This window comes from Ambystoma mexicanum, chromosome 13, assembly GCF_040938575.1.
Source record: "Ambystoma mexicanum isolate Mex_15411 chromosome 13, UKY_AmexF1_1, whole genome shotgun sequence".
In the NCBI taxonomy this organism is placed as follows: Eukaryota; Metazoa; Chordata; class Amphibia; order Caudata; family Ambystomatidae; genus Ambystoma; species Ambystoma mexicanum.
Genome location: NC_090938.1, coordinates 28,442,035 through 28,460,051, shown reverse-complemented (window position 1 = coordinate 28,460,051; position 18,017 = coordinate 28,442,035). Strand labels below are relative to the sequence as shown.

General features: G+C 50.9%; 1 protein-coding gene across 6 annotated transcripts in view; it reads left to right on the top strand.

Annotated features, from left to right (window-relative positions):
* The window catches only part of LOC138520773 (chitotriosidase-1-like), a 344,502-nt gene that overhangs the window by 274,742 nt on the left and 51,743 nt on the right, over window positions 1–18,017 (top strand). For all 6 annotated transcript variants that reach the window (XR_011282878.1, XM_069633071.1, XM_069633070.1 and 3 more), the window contains one exon: window positions 13,367–13,499. Coding sequence is in view for 5 of the 6 variants with exons in the window: in XM_069633071.1 (XP_069489172.1) it covers window positions 13,367–13,499 (133 nt within the window). In the remaining variant the exon portion in view is untranslated. The remainder of the gene's footprint in view (window positions 1–13,366; window positions 13,500–18,017) is intronic.

Sequence of the window (18,017 nt, the reverse complement as noted above, 5' to 3'; positions counted from 1 at the left end):
CTCTACCTGGAGTAGCGTCTGATCCTTGGAGAGTTGGTGGTAGGTGAGCAAAGGGCTCGAGAAGGAAGATATTTTGGAAGAGAGCGTTGGAAGTAGTGCGGGCCCTACCCCCAGAAACCCTTGTGGACGTTGCAGAGGGTCTTGAACTTGATCCTTGCATCCACCGGGAGCCAGTGCAGAGATTTCAGGACTACACCTAATGGAGAGTAAATTAAATCAGGGCATGGCAGTGCCACAAAGGGGCCCACAACCCTCCCCTAGGCCCACCTCTTTCGCAACTTTAGCCGGCTCGGCCTCAGGGCACTCATGATCTGACTCCTGGTTCCTCGTAATAACCGAGTTGGAGATAACTTTCTCTGGAATCGGGAAACCAAAGAAAATCACACGATGCAAGAGACTGGCATGTCTAACCTGTGAGATCTATTCAGCCGTCGCATCATCGTCGTCACTTTTATAGGGGTCGGCAAATTCCCAGCCCCCTTGCCCTCCCTAGATGCCTGCCCCATGGTTGAAATATCTAAGTTACTTGTCCTTGGCCAGCTTGGGGCACCGCACTTCTGGGTGGGACCGCATCCGCAGAAAGCACAGACGCGCTTGAATTTGCAAGAGGATCTGGAGCACAATATGTTATTGAAAGCCCAGCAGGCCCCTCTCCTGCCAGGCCCCTGGGAGCCCAACCGAAAGTGCTGCTGATAAACTGGTATTGCCCCCCTGGTGCGTGCCATTGTTTGCTCCACCGCGGTGCAATGTAACCAGATGGCCACCGCTTTAGCGCCCCGCTCTAGCCCTAGGCTCCCAGCTATCGCTCCCCCGAATCATAGGCTTGCCACGCTCCATACACGCAGTTCTTATATGTTCACAGGATCAAGTGCTGCAGACAAAACCAAGAACCCCACTCTCTAATTTACTGTATTCTTTTCAACAGGGATTTCTTTCTCTGTCATAACCCCCAGCCCCCAGCCCCCCCGTTTCCTTCTTCCCCTTCATCCAAAGTGGACACGGAATTCTAAAGTAAAGCAGACACATCACCACGTTTCCCTTTCTATATCTGTTCCTTCATTTCCTGGGCAATATTCCAGGCCCACATGCCTGCTCTACCTGTGACGGTGGCAGAACCTGCAGCCCGTCCCGGTGACCCGCTCGCCTGTCCTGCCTGGCGCTGACCGTGACCTGCTCCACTACCCATTGTGAACGTGGTTCCCCCATCAGGTCCAATGCTGCCACGCCATCTCTTTTGTCACTAGATGATCCTGTGCCGCTGGTGTCACCGGCACTGCTTGGCCTGCTGCGGGGGTGACCTTAGCCTCGAGCCCTTGGGGTCCAGTCTGTGCTCCTCACGGCCTGTGAAAACTGGGTCCCTACATGCTCGAAGGATGGGCCCACTGATTCCATGGAGTGGCCCAAGTAGGCAGGTCCCAGTAACCCTGTGGTAGCGCCGCGCACCCAGGGGGGGGACCTGCCTGGTGCTGCGATGCCATTGCTGCGGTGGGTGCTATGTTGGAACTGCTAACACCCACTCTTGCAGGAGGTAGTGTGACTGGGGTCACACTCGTGAGCCCAGCTGGCTGCGGGCCCCCACCGATGGGACACTCCTCCTCCCTCCCCATGTGGACGGGGGAGAAGCCACTCCCTAACGCGACCACCACTGACGTTATACCTGGAGGTGCCTCTTTCCGCGCTCCCTGTCGCCTTCCTTGAAGCAAAAACTCGAGGCCACTCCCGTCCCATGCACACCTGTCACACTGTGGATAATCGCAATCAACATTTTAGATAACGTCGCGTAAATTACAGGTCATAATAAATTAGGTAAATATAGAGAATATTTCTTGATTGTACTCAACTTGGCCAGTATTTTATTTAGTGATAATGTATCAATTCATAACATGGGGTTCTATACTAATTGATCTTTTCACAATTGACCTCGGAAGAATTGACCTCGGGGAATTGACCTCGGGAGAATTGACCTAATTTAGAAGGTCAATTAGGACATATATGCGCCGGGAAACCCTCTGCGACCCCCTACCCAATCCAAAAACCCCTGCAACCACCCACCCAATCCCCTTATATTATTTATAATCCAAAAACAACCCAATATATAAATACATATACAAAATAACTAAAATGATATAAAGGTCAATTGTGTAGAAGGTCAATTAGGACCACTATAATTAGGTCAATTGTGCAAAATGTCAATTGTAAAAGGTCAATTTGGGTAATACCTAATCAAATAAACAAGGAATCAAATCAAAAGATGAGCTCCACGTGTTTTGGGATATTCATCCCTTCCTCAGGAGCTAAGTCTGTTGCTTTGCCTGGTTGTAGACATTTCAATTCTGTATTTCTCAGTTCTACAAGTAAATATATGAAAGTGTATCAGAAACAATTGCCTGGTAGTGTTCTACTCAATATATATACAATCTTTGTAACCTTTAAGTACATACATGATACTTCACCTAGTCGAATCCGGTGTAACAGATAGTATTCTTTATGAGTATCCCATCGATTAGGCGCACGTGTAACATTCAAGAGGGCCACCTATGATGGAAAGTGTGGTCTGGATGTTACGATGCTATTACTGAAATGGCATTGATCATTGCTGTCTCGGAAGGATAGCTCAGGGGCAACATGCTCGCCTTGGAAGCAAGACGACACAGAGCACCACAGGTTCGATCCCTGGGTCTGCGCTTAGAAACCACTGGGCATTAAGCGCGTTATAAATAACCTATTATATCATACACTACGTTATCTGAAATTTTGACTGAGGTTATCCACAGTTTGACCGGTGTGAATGGGATGGGAAGTTGTGACTTCCTATGCCAAAGTCACATTTTTCTCCCGTGCACCCTTAATCTACAGCATTTATTCTGACTCCTATCCAACACTTAGAAAACTTGTCTAACTAGACTATGTGCACGCCATATCCCTTTCCAGTACCTTCTCTGAAGCCGCCATGGCTTTGCCAGCTCTTTTCCATCTCTTTCTAGGTGGGGGAGGGAAGGCCACCCTGGGTGTGACATTTTTACACCAGGGTTGGCGGTGGGTCTGCTGTGCTGGCCAGCTGCAAGCATGGCTCCTGCACTTCCCCGGCCGACTGGACCTGGTTCACTATTGCCGACATCCGTTGTCCCTCTACGAGTGCAAACAACACGCTCTGCTGCCCCGCCGCCTCCATGGTACCTCACCGTCCTGCAAACGAGCCCCCCTCCGAACACAACACACGGATATCCTCAGCCCTGACAGCATGCACCACCAGTCCACGAGGGCGAGATGGTGAGCTATCGCAGCTCCGAATGTTCATCCTCCCACGATCGATGGACGGAGCACCATACCTGCAGAGTATCCGGGTTTATCCCGGAGACTCTGGGTTTTTATGCTCTTCTCTGGGTCTCCGGGGAAGAGCGTGGAGTCTCTGGGCCCTCCAGTAACTCTACCCACACCTCAATTTGATTGACTACAAACAGACTGATAGTAGCCAATCACATCAAGGTATGGACAGAGGAGAGTAAATCTCGCTCAGATTGGTGTCATTTGATGTTGACTTTTTTTAAAAATGTGGGCGGAGTCTCAGGGGAAATCGAGCGGGGCGTCCCCTGGGTTTCTCCTTAGCACACCATCCTTCTGAGGCGTAGACAAGGTGGGGCGCGAGCAGGCATGGCCCACCCAAAAGCTGTAAATGCCCACTCAGCAGTGCAGTGTGGGCATTTACAGGTGTCAATGTCCCTGCGGTGGGCCCAAATACATTAGCTTCAGGCCCTTCTTGTTAGACAATCCTGGCTACGCCGCTGCATGAAGTCACTGAAAAGACCACTACAATGAAGACGCCCGCCGCAGGCCCAGGAACCACACAGCAGACCAGGCTGAAACATAGTAGGAAAGCAGCAGAACAATCCTCTTGAGGTGCATCGACGGGGAGAACGGGCGGGGAAATGGTGGTTCCAGCAGGGGAGGATTTAACAGTCGCCAGTGAGACAAATGGTGAGTGGGCCCCCTGTGTCTGGCCCCACCCCCTTCCCTGTCGCTTGATGTGCACAGCAGGCAACATGTGCTGTGCGGCAGCTGCACTGTCTTTGCCCGTCCCCCACCGCGGTGCTCAAGGGCCCCGCATGGGCCGTGCCAGTGTTTGACTTCGAGTCGTGAGTGGCACTGGCAGTGCGGGTGGCATTGCACTGCAGGATTGCTCACTGATTCAGGTTTCATGTGGCGGCCAGCCGGGGCAGAAATACTGAATGAGCCACGGTTGCAGCTGGGGCAGAAATACTGAATGAGCCACGGTTGCAGCCGGGGCAGAAATACTGAATGAGCCACGGTTGCAGCCGGGGCAGAAATACTGAATGAGCCACGGTTGCAGCCGGGGCAGAAATACTGAATGAGCCACGGTTGCAGCCGGGGCAGAAATACTGAATGAGCCACGGTTGCATCGGTGGCCAATGGCAGGTCGCAGGCCCATTCTACCTGGCTGCCTGCAGGCACCAAATCTTTGCTAAAGGTTACGTACGTGCACCGGTGCAATTGCAAAATCTGAAAGTTTGGTCAGCATGGGCGGTGGGGGGGGGGGGCAGCCGGCGGTCCATGGGGGATAGAGCAGCAGGTGGCACTGGAAAACACGCCTGCCAGCCCCAGCGCCATTTCGAGAATGTTCCTTCCAGTCCAGACAGTTCCACCCCAAGAGGCACTCGTCTACTCTGCACCAGTCCGTCCAGCCAGCAGCTTTGCCAGCCAGCACAGAGCAGAGTGCAGAAGAGCAGCAGTGCTGTAGCAATGAAGTGTGGAGGTGGTGGCGTGACTGACCGGTCGCTTAGTGCCTGGAGGACTGGAGCGGTGAGCGGAGGCCCTGGACTAGGTGTGCGCCACAGATGGTGGCGGACTTGTAGGTATTTCATTTCCTATACGATTCTTTAATACATCGTCGCTTTTCCAACCTTCAGGGGCTTGCACGTTGCTATGTTAGGAGCTTCCCATGTCCATTGCCATTTCCATTTGATCTGCTGATGTGGTGTGTTAAATTAATGCAAAAACGCATAGCCTATAAACACTGTTAAGACTGCACATTGCTACGCATTGTGTGATGGCAAAACAGGCAAAGTAACTTGCAAATAAATTACTTTAAAAAAAAATGTAAATGCATCACTGTCTCCATAAGATATACTTATGCTGCTTGTTTCAATGGTATGGGTGTGCTGTCAGAAACAATACACATACGCATTCCAACATCTGGCGATGCACATTGACGTATGATTCAATCCATAGCATAAACATAACTTGCCCAAACTTAATTCCCTCTATATATCCGCACTCAGCCCGCTGCTAGATCCTCCGGACCAATATAGGGAGGGTACGTAAATCACACTGTAAAGTCTATATTCCAGCATATCTAGTGTGGACACGCTTGCTGCTGCCCCCTGCTGAATCACAGGCACCCTATTGGACTACCAGAGACCACCTTCTTCTCCAAAGAGGATAGGGCGTGAGCCTAGGTCCTCGTAGTTGTCACTCAATTGGTGTAGCTGGGTCTGAGCAAACGTGAGAGGAGATTAGCAAGATGCAGGGGTGCTTTCCTTGGTATTCCCATCCCCGGAACACATCCTTTTGGGCCTCTTCACCCCACACCAAGAGGATCTAATGTGTGTGCTCCTGTTGAAATCACATTATTCTGGGTCAACATCTCCACCAAAGTCCTGCACATCAACTCCTTTTTGCCAAAGAGCTGCCTTGCCAGGCTCAACTCACAAAGTGCACCCCCCTCCCCCCCCCGACCCCCTGCCGCGTGAAGCAGACATCAGGACTTTAGCAATATTAACTTCAGACTTCATCCTCCAATATTACCATTGATAGCAAATCCCATAAGCACATCATGAAAGCAGGGTTCTGCATTAAGGGACTGTGAATGGGCAGGGCTTAGCCATGGACTATGCACCCCTGTTGCGCTAAGTAATGTCCAGCCAGCGCGCGGCTGCCTGCACTACAGCGATGCAATATGTATTCTGATCTCTCAAAAAGGTTTCTGCAAGAAGTGAAACCTGCTGGAGGGGCCTTTCAAGCATGTCTTTTCTGTGTGGCCCCTGAGCCCGGGTACTGAGGTCCCCTGCCCCAGTGGGATGTCGTGGGATGTCATACTCATATCACACGGTGCACAAGGGCTTATGAATGTGCAGCACCAGCGACTGCACCCATCGCATGCATATTAAGCAACGATGCATGCTGGTACCCAGCGCCCAGCAAATGGGTAAAACTCTGCTATGAACTGCATCATTTACTCCGAAAGGGTATGGGCAAAGCAAACCTAAATTAGAACAAAGTGCTTGCACCATGCAGTAGCTGAACGGAGGGCTGCAGTGGACTGGGGTTTGTGGGTACCTTGCCCAGCTATACCACCGTAATGTCCAGACAAAAGAAAGGGTTCCAGTCTTGCTGCGCCAACACAAAATAATACTGCACACTGCTGCAATTGCAGATGTATTTTGTACTGAGACAGCCTGACACGTGTTTCGAGCAGTCCTTGCTCTTCATCTGAGGCTGATAGAATTAAATAATAAAATAATAATTAGAAGGTTCGGACAAATAATGTTCCAAAAAACATTGTTAAACAGAAAATAAAGAAAAAAGGGAAGGGGAAAGGGTTGGCATGTCGGCACAGCCCCATATCCATTAAAAGGAACAGCCAACAAGGTCAATATGTAAAGGGAAAACCAAAAGGGGCAAGGTGACAAAAAAACACACAACCAATTGCATGAGAAATTTCCACAGCAAAATATCGCATTGTGACCAAAAACCACCACCAATTGCATGAGAAGTTTCGACAAGATGGTATCACATTGCAAAAATAACACATGTCATCAATGTACATTGGTGAACGCATCACAGTGATTCAAATATTCATGCGAAAATAGAAAGAGAGTACCGTCAATCTATGATGTGGAATCGATCAGAAGTAGTTTCAGTTGTTGAATCCCAGGTGGGATGAGGAAAAGATATAAAGAGAGAAGGAGAGAGTGAGGAACAAAGCAACAGAGTTAGTAAATTACTGATCTCTCTACCAAGTGATAGCGTGGTGTACTGGGACCAAGTGAATTCCAATTCAAAATGCTAAATTGTACCTTAAAATTGTTGAACAAGTGTCTTAGCTCCTGGGAGATATATCTGTGACTACGCAATGAGAGTATTTGCATGTTGGCATGCTCACTACATAAGAAATGATGCGCAGAGAGCCCATGTGCCGAAGATACTGTGTAAAAGAAAAAGTGCGTGGATACGAGCATACCTCATGTAGTCAGATGCATCGCTGTCGCGGCATGCTCTTAAATTTAAGAGTCGGGCTGTACATATTCAGTTCAAAAGTTGACGAGGTGAATTACCCAGAAACAAAAACAAAAAGAAAGAAGGTAAGGTAAGTATGTTATGCAGCCATGCAGGCGTCCGCCTCTGGAAAGTGCCTCAAGCACTCGATTAAGGAGGACGGCCGTAGATCTGGCGGCCGTCCAAGGGAATGTAAAAAAGTTACTCACACTGGTGGTCTACTGCACGGAATGAGACGAGCCCCTCGCGCGTGTCCGCTCCGGCTTCCTAATGTTGTTTTGGCTCTGTTTGGGGAGGAGCCTAGACGCGGGAAGCATTCACTGACAGGGCCACCATCTGGAGTGGCTAAACTAATAACGTAGGGCAGTGGGGTCTAACAACGGAAACGATTAGCACTTAGTTAATTGTTGCAAAGGTGCTTTTTACCCCAGAGTGACCCGAGATCAGATAGTATTAAATTGAGCTGCATTGGGAAACAAAGGGTTTTACGAACCCGGTTTTGTTGAAAAAGATACAATTTGAATATTGTTCGGTTAACGCAAGCGGACCAAAATGGCATGGAATAAAAGGGGACGGGGGAAAATATTACATGGGAAAGATTACGAAACCATGGCCAAATTAAAATTGCGATTGGCACTAGTGGTTGGCTTGAAGCAAAACCTCGGGTTTCCGCCCGAAGGCTGAGGATATAATGAAATGACTATAGTCTCTGCGAGATTCTGTGATCTCTGTGGCTGTGCTCCCTACTCTATGCATATGGAGCAAATACCTAACGTGGTATAGAGCTAATTGGTTACTGTGAATGTTCCCCTTGGAGGCACAGATTGCATTATGGTCTGTGGATAGTCAAATTGAGAGGTAAAAATGCAGAGTTGTGAAGAGAGAAGAAAGGGAGAGGATTTGGAAGAAATGCGAAAAAATCCAGTTGGATATGAAAATAATTATCTGGTTTTCTGATCCAACAAACCAGATTAGTGAAAATAAATGAAATAGGTTGGTTTGCAGTTTATAGGAAGACTGATAGTTTGTGATCTGAATTGAGGCCGCTATAGACAGTCCTATATTTGCATATAAGTCTGGCTTCAAGTCTACGCAGACTCAAAGTCAGATTGCCCCCTCTCGGGGGAAGGACTGCTTTTGCAAGCCCGACGAATCTGACGTTATGTTTGAGGTCCATTTGATGATATTTCTGCCAATGGCTGGCAAGGGGGAATCTAGCATCCTGGCTGGCAATGGTGGATAAATGTTCTCTTATCCGGGTCTTTAACGGTCTGATCGTGCTACCGATATATTTTTTGTTACAAACACAAATGATACAATAGACAATTAATTTTGTATTGCAATTCTTTTGTATGAACTGCATCAGACACGTGTTTAGTGGACTTCTGCTGGAGACCTTCTAACCAAGGTCCAGAGGTCAAAGTGGGAGGGAACTAAAGGGTACGACGTTCCCTTACTTCTCGGGATATGTTCACTGACAGGATCCTTACAAAGGTCCCTGAGGGGCCAAGTGCAAACTAGTGAGCAGTACCACATGATATAACAAAGTTACATTGCCATTGCGAACTGTCACTGGGGGCAGTGGCTGGGCAGGGAGGCTGAGAAACAGGGAGAGCGCCCTCGTTGTCAAGTGAATGAGGTTTACGCTGAGTTTGAAGTGATCAGCAGTTGAGCTAGCCTGGATTGTTATAGGTACTGTGTTCCGGCGGGGTAAGGTAGAGCTGGGGGCGCATGCAGGCACAGGGAGAGTGTGGAGCAGTGACAGGGGGTGCAGAATGGTGAGGGTCAGAGGGTGGACTAAGCACGAGAGGCGAGAATAGAGATTTGGGGTTTGCTTTTGGCAAGCACTTTGGGTCCCCTGCTCGCAAGTCCAACTCTTTACTGATGCTTTGGGGAGACAAGGTTGGGGGCCATTTTGGGAAGGGAATAGTTCAGGGGAAACTGGCCTAATGTGTGGAACAGGAAGGGATGGTGCAAGAACATGTGTGTGCTGGAGTTGTTCCTGATGCTGGTTGCCCTGCATTTACGGTCTGGGAAACTGTCCAATAGACGCTTGGTCGATGGTCGAATCATCTGGTGGTGGTGCACCCAGCACTACGAGCACCCCTCTGGGGAGAAATGATTTGGTACCCGTGGGGAGAAGAGAGCTTCTTCATCGCATGCAGGGGTCTACATTGCAGGTGGGCAATTTCTCCTGGTGCACTAAAAGATTTTGGTGCATGATAATATCGATACAATCTTGGGGGGGTATATTCACAGAAGGGGGAAGAGAAGTCTCGGAGGACACTGAACAGAAAACTGGGGAAATCTTTGAAGAGTATGGGTATGGGGTGGATTTGGCACCCCTTGATTGCATTGAATACCCCGGGCGACTTCGGGGAAGAGATGGGTCATGTGTCGGGCGTGCCTTGAATAAAAGGGAAGGGATAGGGGGGTCTGGAAGTCTTTCCAACTCCAACATAACAGGGGGCAGGGAGGCAAGGAGCAAGAAGATGTCACCAATATAACACGAATGAATTGGGAAGCAGCAAAGGGTATGTTGATGAATTACTACAAGAGCAAGTCATTGAGATATGAGAGCAAGAAAGAGAATGGAAGGGAAGGGGCCCGAAGCGTTAGTCATGAGGGGAATCGGGGTAGGAATAAGGGGGAGAAGCAACAGTCAACACTGATGAATGCTAAACAGGGGGTAAACTGAAGGAAAGGGGCAAAGGGGGAGGGAGTAGTGAGCAGGGGGTGGATTGTTACGTGGGCTGGACAGTGAGTGCAACAGGAAGTAATTTGGCAGATTCTGGGGGCTGCTGAGGAAGGGGAGAGGGAGAAGGGAATGAAGGGGGGAGGTGGAGTAGAGCTATTAGAAGGCAGGGGGCAATGGGTAGAGGGCTCTTATTGGGTTAAGTTCAAGTTGACGGCCTTGGCCGGGGTGGGAGGTGGAAAGGTAATACCAAGGCGAGGGGGGAGCGGTTGGGGCATAATAAGAAGGGGGCAGCAGGGGAGCATAGGGTTGGGATTCGATGCAATACCCAGGCTAGAGGGGTTCACCTGAGGGTGGGAACACCAACCTGGTGAACCCTTGGGGGTTATGCTCTTTGATAGAATGGCTAGAATTAAGGGGAAAACAACGAAATGGGAAAAATAAAGAAGAAAAGAAGAAAGCAAATCTATATGGCCATGGCTAGATAGGGATGCTTTGGCATTCCGAGGGGTTGACCCGATTAGGAGTACTGCGGGAGGATCATCCGGGAGGAGAAAAGGGTCAGGAGAGTGAGGGATACCTATGGGATGAGAGACAGCATTTAACCTCCCCTCAAGAGGACATCCCACCAATACCACAGCGTGGTGTAATGGCCTCATAGTTCTATTGTGCCACAAGCAGACCCCCTGAGTGGGAACGGATTCAGCCATGAATCTTGCAGTGGTAAAAGTAACAACCTTCCTGTTATAACCCAAGAAATGCAAGCGGTTATCATTTTCCCTAGTTCCCAAAAGCCTAATAAGAGGAAGTTGTATAATAATGGGAAGTCTTAAAAGTAAAGAAACATATTCCTCTTCTCAACCTGCCTTATGACTGGCTCTTGTAATATCCCTTTGTCAAATATTGTAGAAAGTGGAAATCAAAAGTGCAATCTAGAAAGAAGTGAAGAAAACAAACTCATTCAGGAGTTCAAGTCCGATAATTCCCTCAGTACTGGGACGAGGAAGTGGGATACAGAGGAACGAAGATGTAGAAGTGGGCAGCTAATTAACATGAATGGCCTACACCTTAGGGAGACTGGGAGGCATAAAAGACCCCCTCAGGTGCAGGTAGTAGAGAAGAAGCAGAATCAGCAGGAGAAGCAAAAGAAGTGCGGGCCTTGTATACTGCGGGAGAGAGGAGAAGAGGAGCTAGAAGACGCTGGAACCGTTGCGAGTCCTGAGAGGATCTGCGCCTCTATCATCCCAAACTGCAGAGGTTGCATAGTGGGAAGCCTGTGGAAGAAACGCTTACCCAGGAAGACTATGTCATGCAGACCTTTTGCAGTGGGATGCAGGCGTAGTGTGAGCAGTCGAGAGGTCTCAGGTGGCAGGGTTGCACAGGAGACTCTCGGGAGTCAGAGCAACTCCAAATCAGCATGGCAGAGGTGGCAGCAGCAACCAAAGAGAGAAGGTGTGCCTGGTTGGGAGGACCCACGCTTTCAGCAGTCCTGCAGAGAGGAGCACCTGGAAGCGACTTACCCGGTGAGTCTAAGCCACGCGAGTGACTCCGAGGTGCTCCAGTGCAGGCCGCGTGTTCATGCCAGGCAGGATCACTTGTGAGCGAGTGAAAGGCAGCAAAAGCAACGTTACGAGTGCCAAACTGTTGTTAACATACAAAAACAAGCTAATAAGCATCACAAATACCTAACTTTTACAAACGTACAAAAGCAAGCTAGTACATTTTACGAATACCAAACTGTTGCAGGCTTGCAAAACCAAATGAGGTCCAGGAATGAAAGTGTGAGTTTTGGTACAAGCCAACAAACTAGTGGCAAGGTCGTACTAGAAACCCAGGCATTCCACCACTACCCAAGCCGAGAGACCTTGAGAAACTGGCAATATCAGTCCAATAAAGGTTGTCAAACGCAAGAGGGGAATGGCGAGAAGCCCCAAGGTTGTAAAGGTTGCCATTCAGGTTTGGGGATACCTATCATTGTGGTTGATGTAGATTCACACTGCTCCAGCCAAAACAGAAGCAGGAAAAGACTTGACCCTGAACATTATTTTCGGTATTGATGCAGAAGGGAAAAAAGGTGGCAAACAGGCTTCCCTTCTGGAGGTGGTTATCCAGAGGGAGACGAGCATCGTTTGTGGAGAGGTCCTGATAAAGATCAATGTGAATGTTCCATTCCCTGAAAGCTGTTTACCTGTTTATGCAGAAGAAAGACCCTCGAGTTTGTATTTTATTTTGAAAGTTATCGTTGAAGCACTTATCTGTTTTGGTTATAACGAGGTAGACAGGCAGGCGAGTATACTCGGTGGGCAAGAGGTAATTGCCCAGAAGAAACCTGGTGGAAGGGCTATGCCCGGTAGTAGAAGAAGCAAGTGCCGAAGAGTGGTACTATCAGAAAGCAACATTTTAAGTTGTGGCATTTGGGGAAGAGTTGTGAAAGCTGATAGAGGAAAAGACCATTCTGCCCAAACCATTTGTTGTTGCCAAAGATGTGAAGGATTTCCGATTCCAGGAGGTTTGAGAGCTTATGAGTTTTTCTTTCAAGGTACCTTGGGAACGTTCTTATTCCAGCAGAAGTGAGAGCTTTTGACTAAACAACAGAACCTTGTGTTAAAGTCAGATATCCTTGGTTTTCTTTTGAACTGTGGAGAGAACCCTTGTTTGGATCTGGGGAAAGGGGTTTTTGCCCAGTCCATGACAAGAGACACTGATTATACTATGAACCAGGATGTATGTTGTTTACATGTGTTGAATTGAGTTGCCATATGATACCTGTTTGTTTTGATTGTTGTATTTATTTATTTATGGTGCATTCGTTAGGCTCTTATACAAGTAAATTGTGTTTCAAAGCGCCCAGAGGGCAACCGAGAGGGAACATGGGAGTCAAATTGGATATAACACTGTAAGAAAGCGGCAGACCTACTAGGCCTTGTGAGCATCCAGCACGTGCAAGTGCAGAGAGATAGAAGTGTGAGTGTTAGAGATAGAAGTGTGAGTGTTAGAGATAGAAGTGTGAGTGTTAGAGATAGAAGTGTGAGTGTTAGAGATAGAAGTGTGAGTGTTAGAGATAGAAGTGTGAGTGTTAGAGGGCTCCCTTTCAGTTCATGGTAGGGAGGGAATCCACATTGGGGTCGGATAGTGAGGCGTTTATTCAACCTGTTTTATTTAATGAAATGGCAGAACGCATTACAAAGTTGGCCGCCCCACATTTCTGAGCCCTCAGAGGGCACAGCGGTGTTTGCAGGTGATGGGAGGGCTGTGTCCGTGGCTATAGTCCTGGGGATGTCCCTTGAGAGGTGGGAATGGTGGGTGATTGGAAGGGAAAGAGATGGGCAGGACACCCCCTGTTGCTGCACTCAAGGGTCTCCTTGTCTCCACACACAGGCGCAGTACCTGAAGGCGAGCGGCTTTGGCGGTGCCATGGTGTGGGCCCTGGACCTGGACGACTTCAAGGGCAGCATCTGTGGGCAAGAGGTCTACCCCCTGATTCAAGCCCTCAAGAGAGAGATGAGCTCAGGTAAGCGTACAGAACAGCTTAAGGGGTGCGAGGCACACAGCGTAAGTTACATGATCTACTATGCGAGAACTTGCCATGCGTGATGGCACACATGGACAGTGCGGAAGTCAAAAAATGATGTCGATCTGGTTTACTTCACAGTACAGCACAGGTCGAGGGCATGGGTGGGAATGTGGGTAAATAAAGGGGGTTTAAAGAAATCAAAAGGGAGCTGTTCCAGCGTGCCTGCATGGGGACAGTGTCTACCAGTCCGCCCCTCTCTTCCTGGGAATCTACCCCAAGGAGGCCAAATACACGTCACTCACAGTCAATGGGGTTTCGAGTGTACCTGGCACAGATTTCTTGGCTTCATTGGTTGTACCTACTGTGTTGTCGTGGTCAGGATAAGGGGCTTTCTACACGGTCATTCCCACCTGCCGAAAGCGAGGGATTCTGTAAGGTGTTGCCACACCTGGGACAGGCTTTGCCAGTCCTCACTGTTCTCCAGAAAACTTCAGATGTGAGTCCTGGAATGTAGAAGCCCCACTCTGCCACAGCCCTTGCCCGCACAAGGTGGTCAAGGCCCCATTTCTTCCTGTCCTCTCTAGACCCCCTTCTCAACCTCCTGTTCTGCTTGAGTCTCTTTCTGAACACTCTCCTCTAGCTCCTTGATGCCTTGCAGTGATCGGTCTCTCCTCGCCTCCCTTCTAGCTCCTTGATGCCCTGCAGTGATCGGGCTCTCCTCGCCTCCCCTCTAGCTCCTTGATGCCTTGCAGTGATTGGGCTCATCTCACCTCTGCTCTAGCTCCTTTATGCCCTGCAGTGATCGGGCTCGTCTCGCCTCTCCTCTAGCTCCTTGACGCACTGCAGAAATCGGGCTCTCCTCGCCCCCCCTCTAGCTCTTTGATGCCCTGCAGTGATCAGGCTCGCCTCCCCTCTAGCTCCTTGATGCCCTGCACTGATCAGGCTCTCCTTGCCTCCCGTCTAGCTCCTTGATGCCCTGCACTGATCAGGCTCTCCTCGCCTCCCCTCTAGCTTCTTGATGCCCTGCAGTGATCGGGCTCTCCTCGCCTCCCCTCTAGCTTCTTGATGTCATGCACTGATCGGGCTCTCCTCGCCTCTGCTCTAGCTCCTTTATGCCATGCAGTGATCGGGCTCATCTCGCCTTTCCTATAGCTCTTTGATGCCCTGCAGTGATCAGGCTCGCCTCCCCTCTAGCTCCTTGATGCCCTGCACTGATCAGGCTCTCCTCGCCTCCCCTCTAGCTCCTTGACGCCCTGCGGTGATCGGGCTCTCCTCGCCTCCCCTCTAGCTCTTTGATGCCCTGCAGTGATCAGGCTCGCCTCCCCTGTACCTCCTTGATGCCCTGCACTGATCAGGCTCTCCTCGCCTCTGCTCTAGCTCCTTGATGCCTTGCAGTGATCGGGCTCATCTCGCCTCCCCTCTAGCTTCTTGATGCCCTGCAGTGATCTGGCTCTCCCCGCCTCTGCTGTAGCTCCCTGATGCCCTGCAGTGATCGGGCTCTCCTCGCCTCCCCTCTAGCTCTTTGATGCCCTGCAGTGATCAGGCTCGCCTCCCCTCTAGCTCCTTGATGCCCTGCACTGATCAGGCTCTTCTCCCCTCTAGCTCCTTGATGCCCTGCACTGATCAGGCTCTTCTCGCCTCCCCTCTAGCTTCTTGATGCCCTGCAGTGATCGGGCTCGCCTCCCCTGTACCTCCTTGATGCCCTGCACTGATCAGGCTCTCCTTGCCTCCCGTCTAGCTCCTTGATGCCCTGCACTGATCAGGCTCTCCTCGCCTCCCCTCTAGCTTCTTGATGCCCTGCAGTGATCGGGCTCTCCTCGCCTCCCCTCTAGCTTCTTGATGTCATGCACTGATCGGGCTCTCCTCGCCTCTGCTCTAGCTCCTTTATGCCATGCAGTGATCGGGCTCATCTCGCCTCTCCTATAGCTCTTTGATGCCCTGCAGTGATCAGGCTCGCCTCCCCTCTAGCTCCTTGATGCCCTGCACTGATCAGGCTCTCCTCGCCTCCCCTCTAGCTCCTTGACGCCCTGCGGTGATCGGGCTCTCCTCGCCTCCCCTCTAGCTCTTTGATGCCCTGCAGTGATCAGGCTCGCCTCCCCTGTACCTCCTTGATGCCCTGCACTGATCAGGCTCTCCTCGCCTCTGCTCTAGCTCCTTGATGCCTTGCAGTGATCGGGCTCATCTCGCCTCCCCTCTAGCTTCTTGATGCCCTGCAGTGATCTGGCTCTCCCCGCCTCTGCTGTAGCTCCCTGATGCCCTGCAGTGATCGGGCTCTCCTCGCCTCCCCTCTAGCTCTTTGATGCCCTGCAGTGATCAGGCTCGCCTCCCCTCTAGCTCCTTGATGCCCTGCACTGATCAGGCTCTTCTCCCCTCTAGCTCCTTGATGCCCTGCACTGATCAGGCTCTTCTCGCCTCCCCTCTAGCTTCTTGATGCCCTGCAGTGATCGGACTCTCCCCGCCTCTGCTCTAGCTCCCTGATGCCCTGCAGTGATCGGGCTCTCCTCGCCTCCCCTCTTGCTCCTTGATGCCTTGCAGTGATCGGGCTCTCCTCGCCTCCCCTCTTGCTCCTTGATGCCTTGCAGTGATCAGGCTCTTCTCGCCTCCCCTCTAGCTCCTTGATGCCCTGCAGTGATCGGGCTCTCCTCGCCTCCCCTCTAGCTCTTTGATGCCCTGCAGTGATCAGGCTCCCCTCCCCTCTAGCTCCTTGATGCCCTGCACTGATCAGGCTCTTCTCGCCTCCCCTCTAGCTTCTTGATGCCCTGCAGTGATCGGGCTCGCCTCCCCTGTACCTCCTTGATGCCCTGCACTGATCAGGCTCTTCTCGCCTCCCCTCTAGCTTGTTGATGCCCTGCAGTGATCGGACTCTCCCCGCCTCTGCTCTAGCTCCCTGATGCCCTGCAGTGATCGGGCTCTCCTCGCCTCCCCTCTTGCTCCTTGATGCCTTGCAGTGATCGGGCTCTCCTCGCCTCCCCTCTTGCTCCTTGATGCCTTGCAGTGATCAGGCTCTTCTCGCCTCCCCTCTAGCTCCTTGATGCCCTGCAGTGATCGGGCTCTCCTCGCCTCCCCTCTAGCTCTTTGATGCCCTGCAGTGATCAGGCTCCCCTCCCCTCTAGCTCCTTGATGCCCTGCACTGATCAGGCTCTTCTCGCCTCCCCTCTAGCTTCTTGATGCCCTGCAGTGATCGGGCTCGCCTCCCCTGTACCTCCTTGATGCCCTGCACTGATCAGGCTCTCCTCGCCTCCCCTCTAACTTCTTGATGCCCTGCACTGATCAGGCTCTTCTCGCCTCCCCTCTAGCTTCTTGATGCCCTGCAGTGATCGGGCTCTCCCCGCCTCTGCTCTAGCTCCCTGATGCCCTGCAGTGATCGGGCTCTCCTCGCCTCCCCTCTTAGGCTGAGTAGTGTGGGTTCCCCCCTGCTCTTGGCCCTGTTGTAATGTGCCCTGCACCATGAATGATAACACGACAGCTCTGTTTGTATGGAAAAATTAAAATGGCCGTAGGCCTTTTATTATATACAAATAATGGCACTGTACACTGGTTATGACAGCTGTACAGTAATTAACACTTTTTTGGGCACCTCGTGTCCAGGGGTTGGGATGCCCCCCTTCCTTTAGCCTCCCTTTCGATGTCCTGTGGCATCCTTTCCTGGACACGTGCCGCCGCCTACGACTTTTTTTTTTTTTTTTTTTTTTTTTTCTTTTTTTTTTTCTACCGTGTACCGTCAAAAGTACTCGGCGTTCCTGTTCCGGTTTTCCTCTTTCCTTTCTTGTAGGGTGGGTTGGGTGGAAAACGAATCCTTCTTCCGCTTTAACCAGGGCCTGGGAGCTTACCCGAGTGAGGTGAGCTCCCAACCTGGTTGTGTCTTGCTCCCTCTTCTCTGGGGTATTTGTACCCCTTCCACCTTTTGTTGTGGTGATTTCGAGCCGCCCGTGTTCCTTCCTGTCCTCCCACCCCTCTGTTACTTTCACACCTTGCTTCTCTCTTCTTGTGTTCCCTTGGGTCACTCCGCGGGTGGGGGCGCCGCTCTGGCTGCCCCTCCCTTTTGCTTTCCCGCCTGTTGGGATCCCCCCACCCTGCGCCTAACCCCCCAGGCCCTCCATCGTGCCGCACTTCGTTCAGCACGGGGCCTGGGGCATAGGCTGAGTAGTGTGGGTTCCCCCCTGCTCTTGGCCCTGTTGTAATGTGCCCTGCACCATGAATGATAACACGACAGCTCTGTTTGTATGGAAAAATTAAAATGGCCGTAGGCCTTTTATTATATACAAATAATGGCACTGTACACTGGTTATGACAGCTGTACAGTAATTAACACTTTTTTGGGCACCTCGTGTCCAGGGGTTGGGATGCCCCCCTTCCTTTAGCCTCCCTTTCGATGTCCTGTGGCATCCTTTCCTGGACACGTGCCGCCACACCTGAGGGGTTGTTTGTCTAAACCGCTCAGGTCCCCCCAAAACAGTGATCATGCCCAGCCCCTCGTTGTATTCCTTATCCGTGTGCTATTTGTTGGGTCCGTCA